At 41.9% G+C, this 26,460-nt stretch overlaps 2 protein-coding genes across 2 annotated transcripts in view; one reads left to right on the forward strand and one right to left on the reverse strand.

Moving 5' to 3' along the window:
* The window catches only part of LOC145412779 (RNA cytidine acetyltransferase-like), a 28,769-nt gene extending 12,250 nt beyond the window's left edge, over positions 1–16,519 (reverse strand). Inside the window, exons 1-8 of the mRNA XM_080282557.1 lie at positions 16,403–16,519; positions 16,044–16,132; positions 14,799–14,970; positions 13,469–13,653; positions 3,047–3,272; positions 2,158–2,362; positions 778–899; positions 268–404 (exon numbers count right to left, since the gene is read on the reverse strand). Coding sequence (XP_080138683.1) covers positions 268–404; positions 778–899; positions 2,158–2,362; positions 3,047–3,272; positions 13,469–13,653; positions 14,799–14,970; positions 16,044–16,132; positions 16,403–16,519 — 1,253 coding nt within the window. The remainder of the gene's footprint in view (positions 1–267; positions 405–777; positions 900–2,157; positions 2,363–3,046; positions 3,273–13,468; positions 13,654–14,798; positions 14,971–16,043; positions 16,133–16,402) is intronic.
* Positions 16,520–17,126: 607 nt separating this feature from the next.
* The window catches only part of Nle (notchless protein homolog 1), a 50,265-nt gene continuing 40,931 nt past the window's right edge, over positions 17,127–26,460 (forward strand). Inside the window, exons 1-2 of the mRNA XM_080282565.1 lie at positions 17,127–17,214; positions 21,993–22,082. Of these exons, the coding sequence (XP_080138691.1) occupies positions 17,210–17,214; positions 21,993–22,082 (95 nt within the window). The 5' untranslated portion in view covers positions 17,127–17,209. The remainder of the gene's footprint in view (positions 17,215–21,992; positions 22,083–26,460) is intronic.

Genomic DNA, 26,460 nt, shown 5'->3' on the forward strand with positions numbered 1-26,460 from the left:
ATAAAGAGTATATACTGCATCTGGAAGACCAAGGAGGACAGTTCCAGAGCTGGCTAATTTTATAAATGAAAGACTGAGAATGCCAATTAAATCTTGCAATAGAAAACAAGATGGAGTGGGGGTGAGTGAGTGTGACTAAAGTGTTGTTCCATGCCAGCTCTTATGGAGACCAGATGCTAGCAGAGTTCTGAAGAACAGAGGACAGTGAGTGGCCACCCATAAACACAAGTGAAGTTAAGCAAAGGAAATTAATGTTACAGTACTCACCCAGTCACTGTGGAAGCCATAATGATGTTATATGAACCAATGAGTGCCTTGACATGTGGAAGAGGGATGGCTGCAGCTTCATCAATAACCAATAACTCTGCTTGGCTTAATTTTCCATGATCTGTTGGCTCCACATACTGGGGGGTGGGGACACATTACCAAAGAAAATTATTATAGTCCCTGGAACCAGAGGATGTTACTTACTGTACATTTTTTCTAGTTACCTCAAGTAATTTTATTTAGCCTAGACATTTCTTGTAGTGAAAGAGCCAATGAAGGCTTTATCTAACCCTTCCTGTACAAAATGTCTCTCTCAAGCTAAATAAAATAACCTGGGGAGAGTACGGTAAGGCTAAAGTATGGTATAAAAAAAAGAAGAAAAAAGTGAAGGAGTAAAACCTGGGTCAGCTGAAACCGTAACTATTTGGTAATCAGTAACATGGATAGAGCAAAATCACCAAGGATTTTTAGTACGGTAATATTTTTATCAAACACAAAACTATCAGTTACCTGTATGGTTTGGCGGTATTCTCTGAAGACATTGACACGAACAACAGCACCACAAAACTCTGCATTGGTAGACTGAATGATTTCATAATCTCTCTGTTCTTCATATTCTAGTGCATCAAATCCTGAAGCAAAGGAAAGCCAGATGAGACATAATTATAGAGCCACATTTCAGTTACCTCTTTTGGGTGATGTGATTATACAGAATCAAGCAGGAGTTTACTTTAGGGTCATTTTGAGATTAGTAAGGCTGAAGTACTATATTACTCACTCAGCTGGTGTTGGAAAGGGATGCCTTAACCCCTAAAATCTCACAGTCATCTATCAATGTGTTCAGGCCTTGGTACATGAAGTCCTAATATCACTGATCACACACAAGCTACCAAAAACTGGCGCGGGGTATACCTGCCTCTTTGATGATATATATGGGGCCTAGCCGATGAAGAGTACAATAGCTGGAGGTGTCTGGCCTGATTGGTCCCTCTAGATGCAATGGGGGAGGGTCCCCCCTCCCACCGCCATCTCTCCACTTCCTTCTGCCCGAATGTAGCCTGCCCTCTGTGTCCCCTCCCACCCAAACTACCCTTCATACCTCCTCAAGACCATATTGGCAGTGTGTAGCCAGCATATTCCATCCCTTTCCTCTCCTCCTGATGCCCCTTCACACTCCCTCCATCTCCCTATTTCCCTTCATTTCTCAGTGACGTCCCATTCTTGCCCATTGCAAGGGGTGATTTTTTAATTTTTTGATGGTCAACAGTGTGGTAACCAGTAGACGTATGAGAATGAAATATACATTTTCTGGTGTGGAAAATCAAGCACTTCAAATCTGTAAGACCAAAATTTACTTTGGTTCAATTTTTTTTCTCTTTATATGCTAGGGGTAACAATTTTTATTTCTGATGTTCTTTGACAGTCAATAGTGCAGTAACCATCAGACATATGAGCGTGAAATATACATTTTCTGGTGTGTAAAATCAAGCTCTTGAAATCTATATGACCAAAATTTACCTCATTGAAAGATGAAAAATCAGACCCTAAATGCGGTTCTGGGTCCAGACACGCTGGAAGAACTGCAGTCTTTAGGGGTTAATGTGGTGGCACCAATAAAACTGGGCTGTTTGCTGAGTACCCTACCAGCATAGCATTAAATACAGCACCAGTGTCAGAAAAAATAATGACCCCCTTGGAAAAGTGACCTGCCTATCCTGACCTAAGCAAACTTCAGGTCTGAAATATATACAAGAGGGGTCACTATTCTACTGTTATAGGCAGGACCGTTTTCCCTACTAGAAAAGTGACCCAGGATAAGTTCCATGGGGTTTGATTTCTATCGAATACCATTTTTGCAGTAAACTATGCTAGGGCATTTTTATGTTATACCTTTAAATACAAACTCAAAGAAGGTTCCAAGATTGTCTGGTGCTGGGCTGGTGACAAATATGTTGTTAAGAGAGAAGTGTACAGCAGCAGCAACAGCCAAGCCCAGGGCAGCAGATTTTCCACGACCTCTGCCAGACGTCAGCGACACCGTCCCTCGCCCACCTTTCTCAGTAAGGACATCAATCATTTTAAGCACTGCCTTGGCCTGCAGGGAAGTAATGGTAGTGGTAGTTACAAAAATAATTTGCTCTGCTGCATTTTACTTAATTCATATACAGTAAGGTAAACCGACTGGTCGTCCAGCTACTGAAGATCTAATGTCATAACAGATACAAGTACTGAAGACAGTAAGCCTGTATTTAGGATATCACATAAGTTAAACATGCTGCAATATATAGTCTGGTGTGCTAGAGGATAACAAAAACATTTTAAAAACCCCAAATTAGCTAGGTTATAAGAACTTATTATCTGTGGAGTCACATGGAGAGACAGACTGACAAACGAGGAGGTGAAGGAGCACTGTGGTGTGGATGTGGAAGTGATAGGAAGCATTAGGAGAAACACACTGAGGTGGTTTGGCCATGTGGAGAGGATGGAAAGCGAGAGACTGATGAGGAGAGTGTATGTGAGTGAGGTGGAGGGGGAGAAAGGGAGGGGGAGGCCAAGGATGAGATGAAGGGATGGAGTGGAGAGATATATGAGAGAGAGGGATGTGAGCTGGGAGCAGGGCAGTGCAATGGCAGGGGACAGGGCACCATGGAGCGATTTGTTTGTGGCCACCCATTATGGGATTAAGGCGTCTGGCAATAGATAGATAGATTATCTGTGGCAAAGCCACATACAGTATGTGAAAAACAAACAACTAGAAAAAAAAGTTGAACTAGCAAACCTGATCAAGAGTTCTGCAACAGTCAATAAGCTGTGGCAGTGGTTTTTCAGCATCTTGTAATGAGGATCTTAAGTCACTCAGTTCTCCCTCTGACTTCTCCAGCTCAGCCAGGCGCCAAGACTCCATGGTCCTCACAGGACCAGACAGACTGGGAAGTTCTGTCATCACTTGTAACTTGGAGTCCAATACTAAGCATGATTCACACCAACCTAGAGAGATCACAAACCTGAAAACAAAAATATTAATGGTATTTATACAATGCATGCTTGTGGAGCAGATCCGTTAAAAAAAAAAAAAAGGGGGGGGGAGGGGCAATCTTTGCCGTGAGAATCTACAGTAGGTCACCAAATTTTGCAGCACCCAGTTTGGTGAAACACACTTTCGCGTCAGCAATCAAATATTCCTGTGATTGAGCATTCGTGACAAAAAAATACATTTTCATGTCTCCTGGCACCATAAGCTTTAAATTCTCTCCATAGTGATGCCAGGGCCAACACTCAGTTTCGGCCTGTTTTCCCGCATGTGTTCAGTGTGTCCGCAAGTTAAGTGTTACATTCTCGAATCCTTGATTAGTAACTGATAAGAATATGTCATCCTGTGCTTCAAATGGAGCTGGAGGTGGACCGGATGATAGTGGAAATGGTGTAAGAGGGGGTGAACCTGGAACAGCAGGTGGTAAATTGAAGGCTATGCGACTACCACTGCAAGGGGGTGGGGGTGGGGGGGGGTGGAAGTATGATGAGTTAAAAATATACAATTATGGCGGAAATGGAGACAGGTGCTTGTAACTCTGAAATGTGCAAAATCTATAATATGCCAGAGTCGACTGTTGGTAGTATGAGAAAACAGCTGCGTGAACTTAAAGCCATTCAATATTTGGATGTCCTGTATTTTGATCTGCCAATTTAAATGTATTTTTCCTAACGTTATATTGGTCCAGTGATCAAGAAAAAAATATAACTTTCTTGTGCAATTTATATTTTTTATATTTAAATACTCCCCCAGTATCCCTGCTTGTCGTAAAAGGCGACTAAAAGGGTTGGCGGAGGGTTAGTGCCCCTCCCCGGAAAACAGCTAACTAAAAAAACCAACAAGAAGCCTCGGACAAGGACTGACCAAACGATGACGACCCAGGACCGGACAAAGGACTTGGTAATGAGTACATGGAATGTAAGAGGAGCGAATGATGAGATGAAAGAGAGAGAGATTGTCCAGGTGCTTGAGGGTGCGAAAGTGGATGTATGTGGAATAACTGAAACAAAATGGAGAGGAGAAAGTGTGAGAGAATGGGAGTATGGATGGGGTATATGTGCAGGAGTAGGTGAGAATGAGAGGGCAAAGGAAGGAGTATGCATAGTTGTGAGCAAAAGATGGAAGAGGAGCATAAGACAGTATGGATCAGTTGGGTCAAGGATTCTGTGGGTAAAGTTGAAAGTTGGAATACAAATGTGGGCAATTGTGTGTGTGTATGCACCAACGCAAGATCGTGCTAGAAGAGAGAGAGAAGAGTTCTGGACAAATGTGGAAGTGTGCATGGAAAAGTTTGGAAGGAATGAGAGAGTGTTTTTGATTGGTGATATGAATGGTAAAGTTGGGAATGTGAAGGTGGATGGAATAGTTGGTGAGTGGGGTGTGCCTGCTGAGATAGATGAGAATGGGAGTGCATTAGTGGACATTTGTGCTGGGAGGGGGTTGGTGATAGCCAATACCCTCTTCAGGCATAAAATGATCCACAGGTATACATGGCGAGTGATGAGAAGGGTGGGTGGTGAACTGAATGAAAGGAAGGCAATGATTGATTATCTGTGTGTGGATGAAAGGATGTGAAGATGTGTAAAGGATGCAAGAGTGTATAGAGGTTGGGGGAGTGGACTTTCTGACCACTACTTGGTGGTGGCCAGAATTAGAATGCAAGTAAGATGGAGGAATAGAAGAAGGGAAAGACGAGAGGAAGGAGTAGTTGCAAGGAGAGTGGAAAGGCTACAAGAGGATGAGAAAAAGGCAGAGTATAAGAGAGAAGTGGAGGAACAATTGGGCAAATATGAATTGGAGCAGATGGGAGACGTGGAAGGTGTGTGTAAGATATTTACAGAAGAAATACGTGCAGCATGTGATGTGGTGTGTGGAAGGAAGAGAAGACGGAGGGGGGTGCAAGGAACAACGTGGTGGACTGAAGAGGTGAAACAGGCTGTGGCACAAAAGAAGAAAGCATACAATGAATGGATGAGAAATAGGGGCGTGGAAGAAGTTGAGAGGCGGAAGAGAGAGTTATATGTGGAAAGAAAGAGAGAGGTGAAAAGATTAGTAAGAGAGAGTAAGAAGAGAGTGGATGAGGAATTTGGAAGGAATTTGAGTGTAAAGTGGAGGGACTGTAAGAAAATGTTCTGGAGAGAAGTGAAAAGAGTAAGACAGGGTGGAAGTGAAGTTAGCAGGGGAGTGAAAGATAAAAATGGTAGATTACTAGTGGAGAAGGGAGAAAAAGTGAGCAGATGGAGAGAACACTTTAAGGAATTGTTGAATGTGGAGGATGGAAGTAATGCGAGTATAAGTGGCTGGGGAATGGCTGGGAGAAGGAGGGAGGTGAGAAGACAGGAAGAAATCAGTAGGATAGAAGTTGTGGAAGCAATGAAGAAAGTTAAATCAGGGAAAGCCCCAGGAATTGAAGGAGTGTGTGGTGAAATGCTGAAGCATGGGGGAGAGATAGTAGTAGAATGGATGTGGAAGATGTGCAGATTGGCCTGGGAGGAAGGCAGAGTCCCGGGGGATTGGAAGTCAGGTATAATTATTCCCCTGTACAAAGGAAAAGGGGAAAAAGAAGTGTGTGGTAATCATAGGGGCATTTGTCTTCTTAGTATAATAGGAAAAGTGTATGGTAGGATACTTATAGACAGAGTTAGAGAAAGAACAGAGAAATTAGTTGGAGAAGAACAGGGAGGCTTTAGGAAGGGAAGAGGTTGTGTAGATCAGATATTCATTCTTAGATCTTTAGTGGAAAAGTTTCTAGAGAAGGGAAAGAAGTTGTATGCGGCTTTCATGGATTTGGAGAAAGCATATGACAGGGTGGATAGACAAGGATTGTGGAAAGTGTTAAGAATATATGGAGTAGATGGGAAGTTGTTGAATGCTGCGAAGAGTATGTATGATGGTGCGAAGGCTGCAGTGCGTGTGGATGGTGAACTAAGTGAATTTTTCTCTTTGGAAGCTGGTTTGAAACAGGGATGTGTCATGTCTCCATGGTTGTTCAATCTGTACATGGATGGGGTAATAAAAGAGGTACAAGGTAGGGTAATGGATGTTGGAGTGGCCCTGGTGAGAGAGGGTAGTGTTTGGAAACTCCCTGTACTGCTGTTTGCAGATGATACTGTGTTGTCGAGTGAAGACGAAGGAGAGCTGCAATTCTTGGTGGATGAGTTTGGGCGAGTGTGTAAGAAACGGAATCTAAAGGTGAATGTAGGGAAGAGTAAAGTGATGGTCTTTGAGAGAGGTGAAGTCAGTGAATGTACAGCGAGGTTGGATGGTGAGGAATTGGAAAATGTGAGTACGTTTAAGTACTTGGGTAGTGTGATGAGTAAGGATGGAGGTTTGGAGGGTGAAGTGCTTGAAAGGGTACAGCAGGGAAGAAAGGTTGCTAGTTCCTTGAAAGCAATGATAAGAAGCAGGGAAGTGAGCATGGAAGTGAAGAAGTTACTACATGACAGTACTGTGATACCAACTCTGATGTACGGAAGTGAAGCTTGGACATTATTGGAAGGACACAAGTCAAGAGTGAGAGCAGTGGAAATGAGTTATTTAAGAGGAGCCTGTGGAGTCACGTGGAGAGACAGGCTGACGAATGAGGATATAAAGCAGCGTTGTGGTGTTGATGTGGATGTGATAGGAAGCGTTATGAGGAACACACTGAGGTGGTTTGGCCATGTGGAGAGGATGGAGGGTGAAAGACTGACGAAGAGAGTGTATGTGAGTGAGGTGGAGGGGGGAAGAGGGAGGGGGAGGCCGAGGATGAGATGGAGGGATGGGGTGGAGAGGTATATGAGAGAGGGGGGTGTGAGTTGGAAGCAGGGCAGTGAAATGGCGGAGGACAAGGCGACTTGGAGGCGATTTGTTTGTGGCCACCCCGAACAGGATTGAGGCATCTGGCAATAGATAGATAGATAGATATTTAAACCAAATTTTATTTCTTGTCAAAATTTGCAGGGTGGTAGCTCTGTGATTACCACCCCAGAAATTTTGACAAGAAATATTATTCAGTATAAATATGAAAATGTGTAATGAATGTAAGAGCTTATAGAGGTTGGGGGAGTGGACTTTCTGACCACTACTTCGTGGTGGCCAGAATCAAGGTCCAACTAGGATGGAGAAATAGGAGAAGGGAAGGACGGGAAGAAGGAGTATTTGTAAGGAGAGTGGAAAGGTTACAAGAGGATGAGAAAAAGGAAGAGTATAAGAGAGAAGTGGAGGAATGATTGGGCAAACATGAAATGGAGCAGATGGGGGATGTGGAAGGTGTGTGCAGGATATTTACAGTAGAAGTGTGTGCAGCGTGTGATGTGGTGTGTGGGATGAAGAGAAGACGGAGGGAGGTGCAAGGAACAGCGTGGTGGAATAAAGAGGCGAGACAGGCTGTGGCACAAAAGAAAGCATACAATGAATGGATGAGAAATAGGGGCGTGGAAGAAGCTGAGAGATGGAAGTGAGAGTTATATGTAGAAATAAAGAGAGAGGTGAAAATATTAGTAAGAGAGAGTAAGAAGAGAGTGGATGAGGAATTTGGAAGGAACTTGAGTGTAATGTGGAGAGACTGTAAGAAAATGTTCTGGAAAGAGGTGAAGAGAGTAAGACAGGGTGGAAATGAAGTTAGCAGGGGACTGAAAGATCAAAATGGTAGATTACTAGTGAAGAAGGGAGAAAAAGTGAGCAGATGGAGAGAACACTTCAAGGAATTGTTGAACATAGAGGATGGAAGTAATGCGAGTATAAGTGGTTGGGGAATGGCTAGGAGGAGGAGGGAGGTGAGAAGACAGGAAGAAATCAGTAGGATAGAAGTTGTGGAAGCAATGAAGAAAGTTAAATTGGGGAAAGCCCCAGGAATTGATGGAGTGTGTGGTGAAATGCTGAAGTATGGGGGAGAGATAGTTGTAGAATGGATGTGGAAAATGTGCAGATTGGCCTGGGATGAAGGTAGAGTCCCGGAGGATTGGAAGTCAGGTACTGTATAATTATTCCCTTGTACAAAGGAAAAGGTGAAAAAGAAGTGTGTGGTAATCATAGGGGCATCTGTCTTCTTAGTATAATAGGAAAAGTGTATGGTAGGATACTTATTGACAGAGTTAGAGAAAGAACAGAGGAATTAGTTGGAGAAGAACAGGGAGGCTTTAGGAAGGGAAGAGGTTGTGTAGATCAGATATTCATTCTTAGATCTTTAGTGGAAAAGTTTCTAGAGAAGGGAAAGAAGTTGTATGCGGCTTTCATGGATTTGGAGAAAGCATATGACAGGGTGGATAGACAAGGATTGTGGAAAGTATTAAGAATATATGGAGTAGATGGGAAGTTGCTGAATGCTGTGAAGAGTATGTATGATGGTGCTAAGGCTGAAGGCGTGTGGATGGTGAACTGAGCGAATTTTTCTCTTTGAAGGTTGGGTTGAAACAGGGATGTGTCATGTCTCCATGGTTGTTCAATCTGTACATGGATGGGGTAATAAAAGAGGTACATGGTAGGGTAATGGATGTTGGAGTGGCCCTGGTGAGAGAGGGTAGTGTTTGGAAACTCCCTGTACTGCTGTTTGCAGATGATACTGTGTTGTCGAGTGAAGACGAAGGAGAGCTGCAATTCTTGGTGGATGAGTTTGGGCGAGTGTGTAAGAAACGGAATCTAAAGGTGAATGTAGGGAAGAGTAAAGTGATGGTCTTTGAGAGAGGTGAAGTCAGTGAATGTACAGCGAGGTTGGATGGTGAGGAATTGGAAAATGTGAGTACGTTTAAGTACTTGGGTAGTGTGATGAGTAAGGATGGAGGTTTGGAGGGTGAAGTGCTTGAAAGGGTACAGCAGGGAAGAAAGGTTGCTAGTTCCTTGAAAGCAATGATAAGAAGCAGGGAAGTGAGCATGGAAGTGAAAAAGTTACTGCATGACAGTATTGTGATACCAACTCTAACGTATGGAAGTGAAGCTTGGACGTTGCAGGAAGGACACAAGTCAAGAGTGAGAGCAGTGGAAATGAGTTATTTAAGAGGAGCCTGTGGAGTCACATGAAGAGATAGGCTGACAAATCAGGATATAAAGGAGCGTTGTGGTGTGGATGTGGATGTGATAGGAAGCGTCTGGAGGAATACACTGAGGTGGTTTGGCCATGTGGAGAGGATGGAGGGTGAAAGACTGACAAAGAGAGTGTATGTGAGTGAGCTGGAGGGGGGAAGAGGGAGGGGGTGGCCAAGGATGAGATGGAGGGATGGGGTGGAGAGGTATTTGAGAGAGGGGGGTGTGAGTTGGGAGCAGGGCAGTGAAATGGCGGGGGACAGGGCAACGTGGAGGCGATTTGTTTGTGGCCACCCCGAACAGGATTGAGGCGTCTGGCAATAGATAGATAGAGATAGATAAATATAAAAAATATAAATTGCACGAAGAAACTGGACTAATATAACTTTAGGAAGAATACATCTGAATTGGCAGATCGGTACAGGACATCCAAATATTAACTGCCAATATAGCCCTTGCGAAGAAGTACTTTGAACCAAGAACCAGAGGCGGACAAGTGAAAACTGTGACCAAATGCAGCTCAGTTATGCTAGTGGTTGAACATTATTTGTTACAGCGGCTGAATAGATGGACCAGGGAAAGCATTAGTGTATAAAGGCCTGAAATTCAAGACTAGGCCCACATATTTTATGATGCGGTTGCAAAGAAATATAACACTGCGTCACCCCCAGAGTTCACTGCTTCATGGGGTTGGCTACAGAGGTTCAAAGGCAGGTTAACAGCAACATTTCAGGTAACTTTAGGATGTTTTTAAAGTAGGAAATACACCTGTGGGATGAGTTTTCTTATGGGCCCAGTCCCTATTTGCTTATTTCCCTCAAGGTCAGTGTCCCAACTTTGGCAGTACTTTTCACGGTCCCTTTTAGGAGCAAAACCTGTCTATATCAATCCTCCATCAATTTTATATGGTATTTCTTTAATGACTCTATCTTGCTGTCTCACACATTCACCATTATATTTATCCATTTTCTTCTTTGTCCTCTACAAATCAAGCCATACCATGATGAGGCAACAATCAAAGTATTGCCCATGTTCAAGATGCCCTTCATTGGCAGTAATTATATTTCCTGGTGAATGAAATGTTTGTGGTAGGTGGGAGTGCTCACCATCCACTCACTCAATGTAGTGCTGCTTTAGGTGTTTGTCCTTTCCTCTCTTCCTTCCTTCCTTCCTCTTCTGCTTTTCTTTCCTTCTTTCTTTCCTCTTCCTTCTGCCTATGGGTGACTTTACACTCCCATTTCTATTTTTCTATCCTTCACTCTTTCCTCTTTTTTCTGCCTATAGGTGACTCTACATTGAGTGACAAGCCACTGGTTTCCTGTACAGCAGGAAACCATTTACTATGCTGGGTGGTGACCATATAACCGAATTATGGCGCCTGGTGGTTTAGTGGGTAATTAACCCCTTAACCGCGGGGTGTCACTTTCGTGACGCTTGGGAGCAAGAGATCATACCGCGGGGCGTCACTCTTGCAATTCTGTGTTATTTTGAATTCGCCCAGGCTTTCAAGTGGTAGCTTGTATCATCTATCAGTACTGCCAATGTCCAACAATAGTCAGCACTCCTAATCTCATCTGTACTCCCATCCATTGTTGACAATTTAGCCATTTCTCCCCATTCTTGACTCCCCTCCCTACCTTCCCTCCATTACCCTCTCCTCTCGCCTGCCCGGCCGTGCTACGCTAAGTAAATCTTCCCTGGAATTTTCCACTGATTTCATCCATTGAAATAAGCCCTATGCCCTATTCTTATACCAAATAATATATACCAAAAAGAAATTAAGGTAAGTGAGATTGCCATACACCTGGAATTGGCTAATTATCACCTGACAACACCTCACGTGCACTTGTTCGCTAATTTTCACTGTTTATTTCCCCTTGAAATATGCCATATAATCTATTCTCGTACTAAAAATATATATAAGGAGGGAAGGGAGAAGCCTAAGTGATATTTACATTCACCTGGAACTACCTAATTTATAATGTATTGTCTAGATTTCCTGCCAATCATTTCACTGCTATGTATTAGCAGCTGTCAAAAGGCTGACATTGGCAGTAATGCATTTCCTTAGGTAGGCCACCCCGGCCCACCCCTATCAGTTCACTGTCATCTTCCAAGGTGAAGGTACGTCTGTTTGCTCCTGCTAACTTCCGCCCCTTTTTACCCCCATGCAAAGGGCCCTGTGACCTTTACCCCCTACTAAACCTCGTGTGGAAAGAGGTAAAGGGCTGACAATTGAAAAAGAGTGACTACGATCTTTCTGTTGAGTAAAACAGTGCAAGTGGAATTGTAAATAATGTGTAAACAGCAGGTGAATGCAATGAATGTAAATATATGTGAACAGTGGAAAATAGTTTTATAAGTTACTTCAAGTGACAGTGCATAACACAGTGTAAATAAAATAGAAATGTAAATATTGTAAATAAAATAGAGAATGTAAATAGAAATGTAAATGAGTAGTACTGTATTATAAGAATACGAGTATATATACTAGGAGTAATGAAAGTGAAAGTTTCACTCTAGCATGTATGAATACTATGAGTTATGAGAGTGAAGGTGAAAGTGACATTCACTCTCAATGCTAGTATACAGGACAAGAAAGTGAATGCTACGTAGTTTACTGAAAGAAATTGAATGCCTACAGTGACAATAAACTACTATTACTGAAGGAAACTTATGGATAAAGACTGTAGATATATATGTGTTATATAGTAACAGAAATATAAACTGTGAGTGTTTTTATGAATAATAAATGACAACACCAGCGGCGAACTAGCGCAAGTGGGAAGGTCATACACCCTCGTAATTTTCATTGCTTTCAGTGTTTTTTTTTTTTTTTGGAATATGGATTCCAAACTATTTGAGAATCACAGAATAGTGTTTCTAGTGATAATATCAGGCTGTGGTAATCATATTACGGGTTGTCAGGAAGTGTAAAGTGGAGACTTCGTTACCCAACTTCAGAGGTCTCCACAAGTCCTACGGTACTCAACGAAGGCTCAACAAACACCCCAAGAGAAAGCTGAAGGTATGTGCCATAAGCATATGTGATTTTAATATTCTATAGTAGCCGCAGCGAGAAATGAACCCTGTGGTGGGGCAGACGGGATGACCTGGGATTCCCCCACTGTAGCCATATCCACATGTCACCGACCATAGAGGTAGGATGTCACCGACCATCGGCCACCGCTGCAGCCCCACTCCATGATCCTTACCCTGTGTCTCTGGCTTTCTCTTTCTCTCTCGGTTTCTATATAAACTGGTGTATTTCCGAAACTAATTATGAAATTATTATGACTTTTGTTCCACACCACCACTGAGGTAAAAATCAAGGAGAGTTTTCTGTATAAAGGTTTCCCCCCCCTTGTCTGAGGGCAGGTCAGTTCTGGCGAGTGTATAATTATAGGTCAGGCGGAGGTATCGGCAAGGCCGCACTCCCCCGCTCATATGCCACATTTAGGAGGGGGGGGAAACCTTTATACAGAAAACTCTCCTTGATTTTTACCTCAGTGGTGGTGTGGAACAAAAGTCATAATAATTTCATAATTAGTTTCGGAAATACACAAGTTTATATAGAAACCGAGAGAGAAAGAGAAAGCCAGAGACACAGGGTAAGGATCATGGAGCGAGGCTGCATCGGTGGCCGATGGTCGGTGACATGTGGATATGGCTACAGTGGGGGAATCCCCGGTCATCCCGTCTGCCCCACCACAGCGTTCATTTCTCGCTGCGGCTACTATAGGACTAATAACTGATTTTTGGCAAATACTTTTAGAGAGTCTGTTGGAGCGCGAATATGCCCGCAGGTGCCGCAAGAAAAAGCAACTCAAGCCCACGGTTAAAGGGTTAAGGCACTCCAATCGGATTGAGCCTGTGTATGTTTATAACTAAGGGGTGGTTGGGGCTTACTGCTCATGTAATGCCACTCAGGGATGAGTGAGGCTGGTCACTCTCACCTTCAATTTCAGGACCAACTTGCCTACCCCGGGGCTAATACACCCCTCATGGGGCAACATGGGATTGGATGATGGATGGATGAAATGTAGCATATTTAACATTACTGTAAACTCTATTATTATAGTTCTAACAGTAATTGAAAAGATACTGATATAAGGCAGAATTGAACAATAATAAGCAAGATGACAAAATACTGTACACCTAATAACTAACCTTTCATTAAAAAGTGGAGTGACCTTGGGATGTGAGTGTGTCTTGAGCCTGGAATGGACATCCATAGTGAATGATGATAAGCAGCGTAGTGATTTCATTCCTGACAGCAAAAACACCACCACCCCTCCTCCACCCACCGTCTCGACTATACGGCACAATGAGTTTGGAGTTATGCCTTCAAAGTCCTTAAAAAAAAAAAAAAAAAAAAAAAAAAAATCAAGACAAACAATACTGCTGGGATTAACTGTAATACTAAGCAATACAGTGGAAAATCTTGCCTGATACATAAGCTAGTTTTCATTTGAGAAAAAAACATTGTCTTCATAAATATAAATGTACTAAAATGTAACACATTTCCTGTACTGCACTCCATTTAACAGTTTATCTAATATAATTCCATATGTTGTGCTATACTTATCAATCAACCACCCCAATCCAGCTACCCACGTACAGCTACTGTCATGTTCTATGGTATCTCAAGTACAGTATTAAACAAAAACCAAGAGAATGGCTTACTAAAATCTCATCATATACATGCACCACTGTTGAAGATAAACCACCCATCTTTGGTTAAAGCTATCCTCTTTTAAGTTCCCATGCTACGTTCACAGCTACAACCTTCCACTGTGATAAGCAAGTAAACATAAAGTAAATGATACCCAGTACCATATGTCAGTAGCCTAAGCAAAGCATGGTAAAATGCTGGGAAATACTGTAGCTACATAAATGAGGCAAATGACTAGGTTACACTTTTTTTCTTCTTTTTGAGTTCTATCCCGTGTTTTTTATATATGGGCTAAGGAGTTGCCCCTGGGTAGAAGACTTTTGGTTTTGGACCGTGTAGCACTTTATGACCGGATGCCCTTCCTGATGTCTACCAATGACCCTTGGGTGGACTCGAACCTCTGACCCTTCTGTCAGAGCACTAACTCAATGAGTCATGGCTGCTACAAGCAGCTAGGTGACAGGAGAGCGCTACCTCTCATGACAAGGCAGCTTACCCGGGTGCAGCGCGAACTCACAACCCTTCGGTCTCAAGTCAGGCACTCTACTACTGAGCTGCCATGCCCCCAAATTACTGCAAGAATGTGGTAAGGGTTACAAGGTGACGACACCAGATTTTGGAAAGTATGGGCTGTGTTATCAGGCAGCGTTACTTCAAAGTTACATTAAAAAATAATAAGTAAATCAAATAAAAAATATAATTAACAATGATTCTACACAAATATGATGACCAAAAAGCAATGTGGCTCATCGTCTCTGGACATGTCAGTTACAGAAAAATAATTACTGCAGTTACACTGGTAACTATAAAAACACCATACTGTACCTGTATTACACACATCCCGTATGTGCTTCCCAAAACAGACTGTGAATCTGTGAAGGAGCAGTATTTTATGGCAGTCGACAATAAGAACACATCAAAAGCATTTTCTTTGGAAATATCACACTTCCCAGACTTGAGTTTTTTCTCAAACTTCTTCAGGTTCTTTCTACTCTGTCTGGAGAAGAAACAAGCATATAGTTAACAAACATGCAGTAATACCAGGTACTGTACATAATATTTCACACAACTTTTATTTCATCAGTTTACATCACTATACCTGCTATACCGACCATATAAGGTACCGTACACAAAGTGTACAGGTAACAATTATGAATCTGTGATTATAAAGCAAATACATCATAAAAAGGAATCCCTTGCCCATGAAGAATAACAAAACCATGATGACATTTGAGACATATAAGGTGAATCACAGCTGACAATCCTGCAAAAAAAAAAAAAATCAATTTCCTGGATTAACTAAGCTTACATCATGCAAAACCAGTTCCAGTTCTCATCTAAAGAGCAGGTACGGTAGTCAGGCAATGCATGTACTGTATTCTATTACACAATGTTTTTAAAGAAATCATGAATGTTATACACCAGTAGTTATGAGAGATTAATCAAGTACACAAACACTTAATAAATACGGGAAATAAAAAGCGCTACCACAATTCTGACACGACTACAAGAATGTGCCTTAAATACCTTTTTACCCAAGCAAACATCATTTGTGCAACAGAGTACCGTAAAGCATTGAAAATTTTAATGTTCATTAGTACAAATGTCATGTTTTATATACGACCAATATTAAGATGTGGATGTGATAAAAAGCATTAGGGGAAATAGGGAAAATACCGTACACTGAGGTGGTTTGGCCATGTGGAGAGGATGGAAAGCAAGAGGCTAACGAGAAAAGTGTATGTAAGTGAGGTGGAGAGTGAGAGAGATCAAGGATGACGTGGAGAGGTATATATGATAGAAAGATGTGAGCTGGAGGGAGGGAAGCAAATGGCAGGGGACTGGGAAACATGGAGGCAATTTGTTTGTGGCCATCCCTTACAAAGTTAAGGTGTCTGGCTATAGCAAAATGGCAGGAGACAGGATACCATGGAGATTTATTTGTGGCCACTCTTTTCAGCTGTAAGGCATCTGGCTAAAATTAGACAGAGAGATAGAACATTAATTGTTCTGGAATAATTACCAATTAACCTAGCTGAACCTGAATGTTTGCCAAACAACGATCCTTACCTTGGAACTTCCGAGTCCCTCTTGTGACACCAGAGAATCGATGGACGCTCACTCTGAGACTTGCTGATCAAATGGTGGATGATCATTACCTACAGAGGAAAAAGAACACGTGGAAATGTGTCAACAGGATGTGCTGTCAAGTAACTATCATACAAGTTTGCAGGGTTTTAAACCTGTTCCCTCCTCCCCTTTTTAACATAGCCCTGATAATTTTTCACTAAAACAACACAGCCTACTCCACTGTAACTTAACCAAGAAGCATGGCCCTGGAACTGCAACATACCAATTCTTTTACTTGTATCCGTATTTTCAAAACTCTGACAAATCTTCTATTATTAAATGTTAAAACTTGTTCGCACCTGTTCCTTAATACTGTCGCCTAAAACGGCCAGCAATACACGCTGTCTAAGTTTCGCTCTGTCGTCTATTAGGGTTTTCAACCTCGCATCTGCCGTTATTTTCTCTGATAACAGCATACTGGCGTAAACACTACTTTCTTCCCTCTCAGTCACTGTACACTCACAACCCACACATGCGGTACCACAGGCCTGCTAAACTCCACCAGGCAATGAGGCATGTAGGCTACTCAGAATTTCGGACCAGTTCTTCAAAATAACCCTGCCCAATAGGACATCTCTGCTGCTGCTGCTGCTCTGAGCAAAGGGAGGGCGGTGCAATCAAATACTTTGGGTGCAACATCGACACGTTCCGTTAGACTTTGTAAAAAAGAAAAAAAAAATCAGCTATTGCATAAAGAAAACAGTACAACTATTTGTTGGTATTGTTATCCGTTATTATTTCGCGCTGAACTTGTATTTCGCACTCGTTCACCGAAAATGTGGGACCTACCCTTTACCTCAACATATCAATATGTTCCGTCATTTCGATCTTTCGAAGAGAAAATGAAACTTAAATGGTAACAGTACCCTTCCACAAAGATAATGTAAAAAATTGCCATCCACACATGTTTTCCCAAACCCATAGCGACGAGTGAGCAATGCTAGCAGCATGTGATGTCCTATTGGGCAGTATTCATACAGTAAGCATTCATAGAAAGCCATATGAAATGAGAAATGTATGTAAACACGTTCAACGCACGTGGAGTCGTTGCAAATTGAATAAGAAAAAATAGTTTATATTGGTCAGTGGGAAACAGTCGTCAAAATATGGAGTAAGTATACGTTATGTTACTGGTTTATGTGAACACTGGCAGATTCAGCCGAGGTTCAGTAGATAATCTATACTCCGTTTCACCAAGTTTGGCACAATCATTGATGTCAATGCCTGTAGTGTTGATGCAAGTCCTCAGCTCTAGGTAAACCTGAGTGTTTTACCTTGAGAAGCAATACAAAAAGGTATATCCAGTTCTGAGGACCATTATCAATGCTACAGGTGTTGAGGACATCACTGATAGTGCCAGACTCAGTGTAATGGAGCATAGTCGCAAATGCATTTTATGCATACCGGTATCATAGTGATTGCTTACCTTAGTGATTGATGGTCAAGAGTCTAGGGAGCTATAACTCATAGGAATTGCATCTTCTCAGGGTTTCATGTAATGGTTATATCTATTCTTGAATACATTAACACGTGCTGTTCACTACGGGCCATTTTCACAGTTGTCCTCAATGCAGTCCCCAACTCCCCAACAGCCTACTCGCCTCGAAACACACGTTTTCATTTTCACAGTCACCCCCAACCAGCATTCTGAGGCCTCTCTTGGGGATGGCATTCAGGACAGCCCAAACATATTACTGGAATATTCTTGGGGGGCCTGCAGCCTCCCCAACAGATGGATCCGAAAGTAATAAAGTAAGAGAATAATTACGTGTAACATATTTTCATAAATATTTCAGTATTATATACCCAATGTAATATTTCTGGGGTAAAAAACACACCCGGTACTGAAAAAATATATATATGTTTGTGTATTTTTATGAGACTTTCTCATATGTATCTGAATACTAGCCTTTCGCAGACTGGTGGAGGGTCAACAACAAACGGACCTGAAAGAAATACAAGAATCATTGTCTAATGCATATCTTCATGAAAATTCAAATATCCGATGCCTGATGTAAAAGTTAATATAGCTAACACCCCGTTTAGAAAAGAAAATGTTCATGTATTAATAGTATATCCGTTAATAAACCACACCGTCACTCATTAGATGTTATACATGTTATTTCATGGTTATTTTTACTTAAGCCCTTTATTACAGTACTTAACATTCATCAGCATTCAGCTTAATTCCGATTTCAAGTAGGAGTGTGGTGAGGTTGCCATTAGTTAGCTCTTCAATCCGATGATGTTTCCTGTTCATAATTTTTTCTGCATTCTTGCGAATATCTTCACTCCTGAATATATTAGTAAGAATTATGTGAAGTGGATGTTCCAGCCATGTTATTCATCATATTCATTACATTCCAATTTCTAAATATTCTCTACATGTGGAAAGTGCTTTCGCCACCCAGAGCTACCAGCCCTACCGCATCAACACAGGCAGATGTCCCCATGTTAGTAAGCTCCCAAAAACCATTCAGAGCTACTGCGAAATCCAAAGGTGCTTTTGGTTCAGGCCCGACTCACGTTCGGGCCCAAAAGGTTAGGGACGACTGTGGAAATGGCCCTACATGTTCAGGCAAACTATTCCATCTGTTGACAGTTCTTGCATCAAAAAAATTGTTGCGCTTGGTAGTCTGTGCATTGGTATGACTAGTTTGAAACTGTGGCCCCATATCCATTTGTGATCTATTTGGAGCTAGCTGGAAAAATTGGTTTAAGTTGGTGCCATCAAAACCCATGAGGATCTTAAAAATTTCAGTCAGATCTCCTTTTGTCCCTGTTTCTTCCAAGGTTGTGAGCCCCAGCCTGAAAATTCTTCTCACATAGGGCAAGTCTTTGAGCTCTTGTACCAGCTACTTAGCCCATTTGCATCTTCTCCAGCTTGTTAGTGTCTCTTGGTCTGTGGAGACCATGCTATGGCGTACTCGATCAGTGGCCTTACTAAATCCCGTTGCAGTGCCAAGAACATTTCTGGGTCCATGTAGCTAAATGTGTTTCTTATTATACCCAGCAATGAGTTTGCCTTTGCAGCAATTTTTGTGATGTGTACACTTGGTTTTAGACTGGATGTGTCACCACTTACTTGATGTAGTGCTGCCTGCTTCTTTCTTAGCCTTTATCATTCTTTTTCTGTATCTGCCCTCCTCTCTTCCTATTTCTCCTATCTTTCCTGTCACTTCTTATTGCTTTTCTTTCCTTTAAAGGTGGCTTTACATTGGGTGACAAGCCAGATGGTTTCCTGTAAGCCAAGAAACCCTTTACAATGCTGGGTGGTAACCATATAACTAAACCATATGTGCTCCCTACGTGTCAACAAGTGGGTTGGTGGAGGGTTAGTGCCCCTCTCCGTAAAACAAATAACTCAAAGTCAAATGGCCACCTTTTACGGGATTATGACGTCTGGCAGTAGATAGATAGATAGATAGTGTTTAGTACACCAAGGTCTGTCTCCTTCTCAGTGGATGATAGGCCAATGTCCCCTATAGAATATTGTGACCCACTCAGGTAACCCATTCAGTTTAAGCACCACTGGTCTTGGATTTTCCCTGTAGCATTTTCTAGAAATTCCTTTTACTTCATTTTCTAGATATTCCCTCTTACATCCCACTTGTTGCCTATCATAAAATTAATGATTTCACATCCATTTATATCAAAGTGTAGGCCTAAAGTTACTCCATGCATTATTTTGAAATGCCTCATTCAGGTGTCCATTTTTTTTGTTTTTTGTATAGTCACTGTTAAATTGCTGCTTCTATACATCCACAGCCGTTATGGTGACAATTTTGATGACAGGAAAAAAAAAAAAAAAAAAAAAAAAAAAAAAACATTCATGTCTGGAAATCACATTCGACGGCCCACCATCCAATACTCGTGTATCTTGCAGTTGATTTAGGTTGAAGCAATCTGTAGTACCTGTACTGTACATTGAAAAATAAAATTTCAGTCTGCTGCAGTTTTGTGGCATATTGGTACTGGTACCATAACTAAACCCCACCTAGGGTACATTCAGTCATTTGTGCCATGCGCTTTGGTTGAATCCTAACCACTGCAAGTTACAGTTGGATTAAATGACCCTTGTTACCATAAAATATTAAATACAGACTCTACTAATTCATTATGGTGGAAATGTATTGAAGAAATTTTCCCCAAACTAGTGAAATCTGTCAGCTATCTATATATCTACAGCCAGACGCTACAATCTGCATGTCCAAAATTCATATGATTCTATGGTTGTACGTACTTAAAATTTTGTTAGCTGTACTGTATTTGTCTTGGTCTGTATGGTAGGTTGGTTTTTGGTGGTGGAAGCTGTATAGCCATAATTTACATTTCTCACAGGCTCTGTTTCATCAGAGGAAGGCTAGTACTTGGATGTATTATTACTGTATTCAGAAAGGGCTGCATAGGAATTACATGCTGTATTGATGTCTGTTCAGTTCTTTGCCATTTATCACCTAGAAATGAATGCAGTAGGCAGAGATGTTGGGAGATAGCTATTTAACCTTTTTTTTTTTTTTTTTTTTTTTTTTTTTTAGCTGTTCATTTTCTCCAGGTCTAGTTCTCACATACAGTATTGGCAGTGGTAAGGGTGAAGTTTGTTGACATTCCCTTTTTTATTTATATGGTTTTGCTTAATGTTTCCAACAGAAATCGCTGTCAAGCGTTAGATGTACTCTTCAGTATCCTTACATATTCTAATTAGATTTAATCAAGTACTGTACTGCATTAGAATAATATATTTCTACATTGTTTCATGTAGTAGTATGCACAGTTTAATGTAGTGCTGCTATGTATGGTACCTTAACATGGCATCTGGCTATACCTGTAGATAGATAGTTTTTAATATACAGTATATTTTTAAAAAAGCATAGTTAACACAGATATACTGCCATGTGATACCTCCTACAACTTTTTATTTACCAGTATTTCTGTTATAGTAGTGGTAGGTGGTGGCAACCATCATCTACTCACTTGATGTAGTGCTGCCTACTTCTTCCTTAGCGTTTATCATTCTTTTTCTGTGCCTGCTTTCCCCTCTTTCTATTTCTCCCATCTTTCCTTTCACTTCTTATTGCTTTTCTTTCCTTTACAGGTGCCTTTACATTGAGTGACAAGCCAAATGGTTTCCTGTAAGCCAAGAAACTATTTACAACGCTGGGTGGTAACCATATAACCAAACCATACGTGCTCCCTACATGTCAGCAAGTGGGTTGTTGGAGGGTTAGTGTCCCTCCCCGTAAAACAAATAACTCAGAGTCAAATGGCCACCCCTTACAGGATTATGGCGTCTGGCAATAGATAGATAGATTCTGTTATAGGGTGGTAGGTGGGGGTGCTCACCATCCACTCACTCGATGTAGTGCTGCTTTGGGTGTCTGCCCTTTCCTCTCTTCTTTTCTTCCTTTTCTTTCTTTCATTCCTTTGTTCTTTCCTCTTCCTTCAGCCTATGGGTGACTTTGCTCTCCCTCTTTTGTCTTTCTTTCCTTCATTCTTTCCTCTTCCTTCTGCCTATGGGTGACTGAACACTGAGTGACAAGCCAGATGGTTTCCTGTACACCAGAAAACCATTTATTATGCTGGGTAGTTACCATGTAACCAAATTATGGCACCTTTTAGTTTAGTGGGTAATGAAGGCGCTCCAATGGGATTGAGCCTATGTAGGGTTATATCCAGAGGGTGGTTTGGGTTTATTGCTAACATAATGCCACTCAGGGATGAGTGAGGCTGGTCACTCTCATCTTAAATGTCAAGACCAATTTGCCTAGTCTCGGGCTCTTACGCTCCTCATGGGCAACATAGCATTGGATGATGGATGGATTTCTGTTATATTTGTTTGTGTATTTATGTATTTATTAATTAATTAATTTATTTATTTACTCTTTACAGGGGAGGAGCTAAACGTGATTGTGAAGATGAGGATTCCAGTGTACCTGATAAAGTCATGAAAGTGGATAAAACACCACACAGTGTGGACAGGTAGTATCAGAATAACAAAACTGATTACCGGTATTTAGAGTAGTGGTACTGATATAATAAAAGAGGTATGGATTTTTTAAATTTTATGTCAGAAGGGAATATTGTATTCAGTGGCGTACCTGAGGGGGGGGACAGGGGGGGCTGTTTAAAACTGCCCCCCAGGCCCCCAATTGGGGGGGGTCCCCTAAAGCCTTAAAAATTTATAAGCTTGTTTATTAATATTTAAAAATATATAAATTTATCATCCTGACAATCCTGGCTGAGGTATTAGATAAGTTTTGAGAATGGGGGGGTTACTGTAGGTTCTTGGGGCCTTGCAAAGAACCTAGCCCCCGGGGCCTCCAAGTCTCTAGGTATGCCCCTGATTGTATTGTACTGTGATGGAGTTCATTTGCCATAAGTGTCCAGAATTCAACAGAATTCATATTGATGTTTTGTTATCGGTATACAATACCACACTGTTGTCTATAGAACCATTGCTTGTTGAAACCAAATCTAATAAATACCCAAGTCCTATTACTGGTATACATTCTTGTTTTCTTTTTTGCTGGCTATTTTCAGCCACTGTTGAGGAGTGATTGACTGATATTAATGCCTAGTTCACATATTCAGACAGCTGATCTATTTTTATTACTGCTCCTCAACTTAGTACTTTCCTGTATGTGGTGGTTAGGTATTTTGCTTCCATGAACCCCTTCACCACAAGTTGTCCTCCTAAGAGTCTAATCAGAATGAAATGGTTTGGTAGCAGGAAGAATAAACTAAGACTACACATCCTTAGGCCGAAGAGGTTAAGTTTCCGGTCCATATAAAGCCATCATCTGTACCATTGTCAGTCCAAGTATGGGGGTTCCTCAACTCTCTTGGTCCTATGGAGGATTTTTCATTCTTCACATCACCACACAATTTTTTCAGCTTTAGAGAGACTTATCAGACTGGAGAAGTTATATAAGACCTTCATATGCATTTTCACTACATAAGATTTCCTGTAAGTGAATGGTAGCATCTAGTGGTAGTTTGTTTGGAATGAACAATTTCATTGAAATGAAGATGTTAATAGTACAGATGAATGTCCAACGATGTGACATGTAACAAGGACTTACCATACTTTACTTCATGTTGCAGTGTAGATAGGACAGTCAGTGAGTGGGTTCAGTTCCAGTCATTAGGGTATTTTACTGTTATCTTCTGTTGGCAACTAAATGTCAAAAAAGGTTACTTAAAACAAAAACTTATAACTGTCTATTGCCAGACACCCTAATCCCATAAGGAGTGGTCACAATCAAATCGCCTCCGTGTCGTCCTGTCCCCTGCCATTTCACTGCCCTGCTCCCAGCTCATGCCCTCCTCACACATACACCTCTCCACTCCATTCCTCCATCTCGTCCTTGGCCTCCCCCTGCCCCTCCCTCTCCCCTTCCCCCTCCCCCTTCCCCTTCCCCTTCCCCTTCCCCTCCCCCCTCCCCCCTCCACCTCACTCACATACTCTCTCCTTATTAGTCTCTCACTCTCCATCCTCTCCATATGGTCAAACCACCTCATTGTATTTCTCCTAATGCATTCTGTCACATCCACATCCTCACCACAATGCTCCTTTACTTCCTCGTTTGTCAGTCTCTCTCTCCATATGACTCCACATGTTCGTCTCACATAACCTATTTCCACTGATCTCACTCTTGACTTGTTCCCCGCGAACAAGGTCCAAGTTTCACTTCGATACGCTAGAGTTGGTATCACAATACTGTCATGCAGCAACTTTTTTACTTCTTTGTTCACTTCACAGATTCTTATCACTGCTTTCAAAGGACCAGCAATCTTTCATCTTTGTTGTACTCATTTAAACACTTCACCCTCTAAACTTCCATCCTCTCTTATCACAGTACCCAGCTACTTAAATGCATTCACATTTTCCATTTCCTCCTCATCGATTCCGTTTCTTACACACTCTACCAAACTCATTCACCAAGCCTTGCAGCTCCCCTTCAGCTTCATTTAACAACACAGTATCATCTTGCAAACAACAGTACAGGTAGTTTCCAAACACTGACCTCTCTCATTAGGGCTGCTCCAGCATCCACTCCCCTACCTTGTATCTCCTTTGTAACCGCATCCATATACAGATTGAACAGCCATGGAGACATGACACATCCCTGTATCAATCCAAGCATCAGATAGAAAAATTCACCCAGTTCACTATCCACACGGACTGCAATCTTAGCACCCTCATACATACTCCTCACGGCATTCAGCGGTTTCCCATTTACTCCATATACTCTTATTAATTTCCACATTCCTTGTCTATGCACTCTTTCATATGCTTTCTCCAAATCCGTGAAGGCCACATACAATTTCATTCCCTTCTCTAGAAACTCTTCCACTAAAAAGCTAAGAATGAATATCTGATCTGCACAACCTCTTCCCTTCCTAAAACGTCCCTGTTCTTCTCCAACTAATTCCTCTGTTATTTCCCTATCTCTGCCAATAACAATCCTACCATATACTTTTCTTCTTACACTAAGAAGGCAAATGCCCCTGTGATTTTGACACACTTCTGTTTCACCTTTTTCTACGTACAGGATTATACCTGACTTCCAGTCCAGTAGGTCTCTACCTTCCTCACAGGCCAATCTGCACATCTTCCACATCCATTCTACTGTTATCTCTCCCCCATGCTTCAGCATTTCACCACACACTCCATCAATTTCTGGGGCTTTCCGTATTTTGACTATCTTCATTGCTTCCACTACTTCCATCCTACTGATTTCTTCCTCTTGTCTCACATCCCTCCTTCTCCCAGCCATTCCCCAGCCACCTATAGTCTCATTACTTTCACTCCCTAAGTTCAACAATTCCATAAAGTGTTCTCTCCATCTGCTCACTTTTTCTCCCATCTCCACAAGTAATCTAGCATTTTTAGCTTTCACTCCCCGACTAACTTCTTTATCACCCTGTCTAACTCTCCTTATCTCTCTCCAGAACATTTTTATTCCCTCCACTTTACACTCAAATTCCTTCCAAATTCCTCATCCACTCTCTTCTTATGGTCTCTTACTAATCTTTTCACCTCTCTCTCCCTCTCTACATATAATTCTCTATTCAGTTTCTCAACTTCCTCCACACCTGTTTCTCATCCACTCACTATGTGCTTTCTTCTTTTGTGCCACAGCCTGTCACGCCACTTCATTCCACCATGCTGTTCCTTGCATCCCATTTCATCTTCTCTTCACTCCACACACCACTGCACATGCTGCACAGATTTCTTCTGTGAATATCTTGTGCACATATTCCACCTCCCCCATTTGCTCAAAATCATATTTACCCAATTGCTTCTCCACTTCTCTCATATATTCTGCCATTTTTCCATCCTCTTGCAACCTTTCTAACCGCCTTGTATGAACTACTTCCTCCATTTCATTTGAGCCTTGACATTCATCATCACGAAGCGGTGGTCAGAAAATCCATGCTCCCAACCTTTCACTCTAACACACACACACACACACACACACACACACACACACACACACACACCGCTCGCTGGTGCAGTGGTAACGTTCTCGCTTGCCAACTGGTGGACGGGAGTTCGCGCCTCGCTCAGGTTGCGAAAAGTTTCACTGACGAAGTGGGTGGTTACTGTCCCCCTGGAGCAAGGGGACGGGTGTGTGCATGTGTGAAGGTCACAGCCTTGCCCTTAGATCAGACTATATGGGCTCTCAGCTCCCTTCCGGGAGGGTAAAAAGCTGACGATCACGACCATCAAGTGATCCTGACCGACCCAGTGAATTACACACACACACACACACACACACTTATTCATTGTCTTCCATTCATTCAGTTCACCACCCTCCCTTCTCATCTCACGCCATGTATACCTTTGGATCATTTTGTGTCTTAAGAGGGTATTGGCTATCACCAACTCCCTCCTTGCACAAATGTCCCGTAGAGCACTGCCATTCTCATCGTCTTCTGCAGGGACACCCTATGCATCAGCTACTCCATCCACCTTCGCATTCCCTACTTTTCCATTCATATCTCCAATCGAAAACTCCCTCATTTCTTTCAAACTTTTCCATGCACACTTCCACCTTTGTGCAGAACTCTTCTTTCACTCTACTTGCACGCGCATATACTGTATACACACAACTACCCACATTTGTAGTCCAACTTTCGATCATACCCACACAATCCTTGAGCCAACTGATCCATACTCTCGTATATTCTTTTTCAATCTCATACATACAATACACACTCCATCATTTGCCCTCTCATTCCCACTTGCTCCCACGCGTGTACCCCATCCATACTCCCATTCTCACACTCTCACCTATCCATTTAGTCTCGGTTATTCCACATACATCCACTTTTGCACTCTCAAGCACCT

The sequence above is a fragment of the Coenobita brevimanus genome, chromosome 94, assembly GCF_032717465.1.
Source record: "Coenobita brevimanus isolate Jiangsu-jjx chromosome 94, ASM3271746v2, whole genome shotgun sequence".
Classification (NCBI taxonomy): Eukaryota; Metazoa; Arthropoda; class Malacostraca; order Decapoda; family Coenobitidae; genus Coenobita; species Coenobita brevimanus.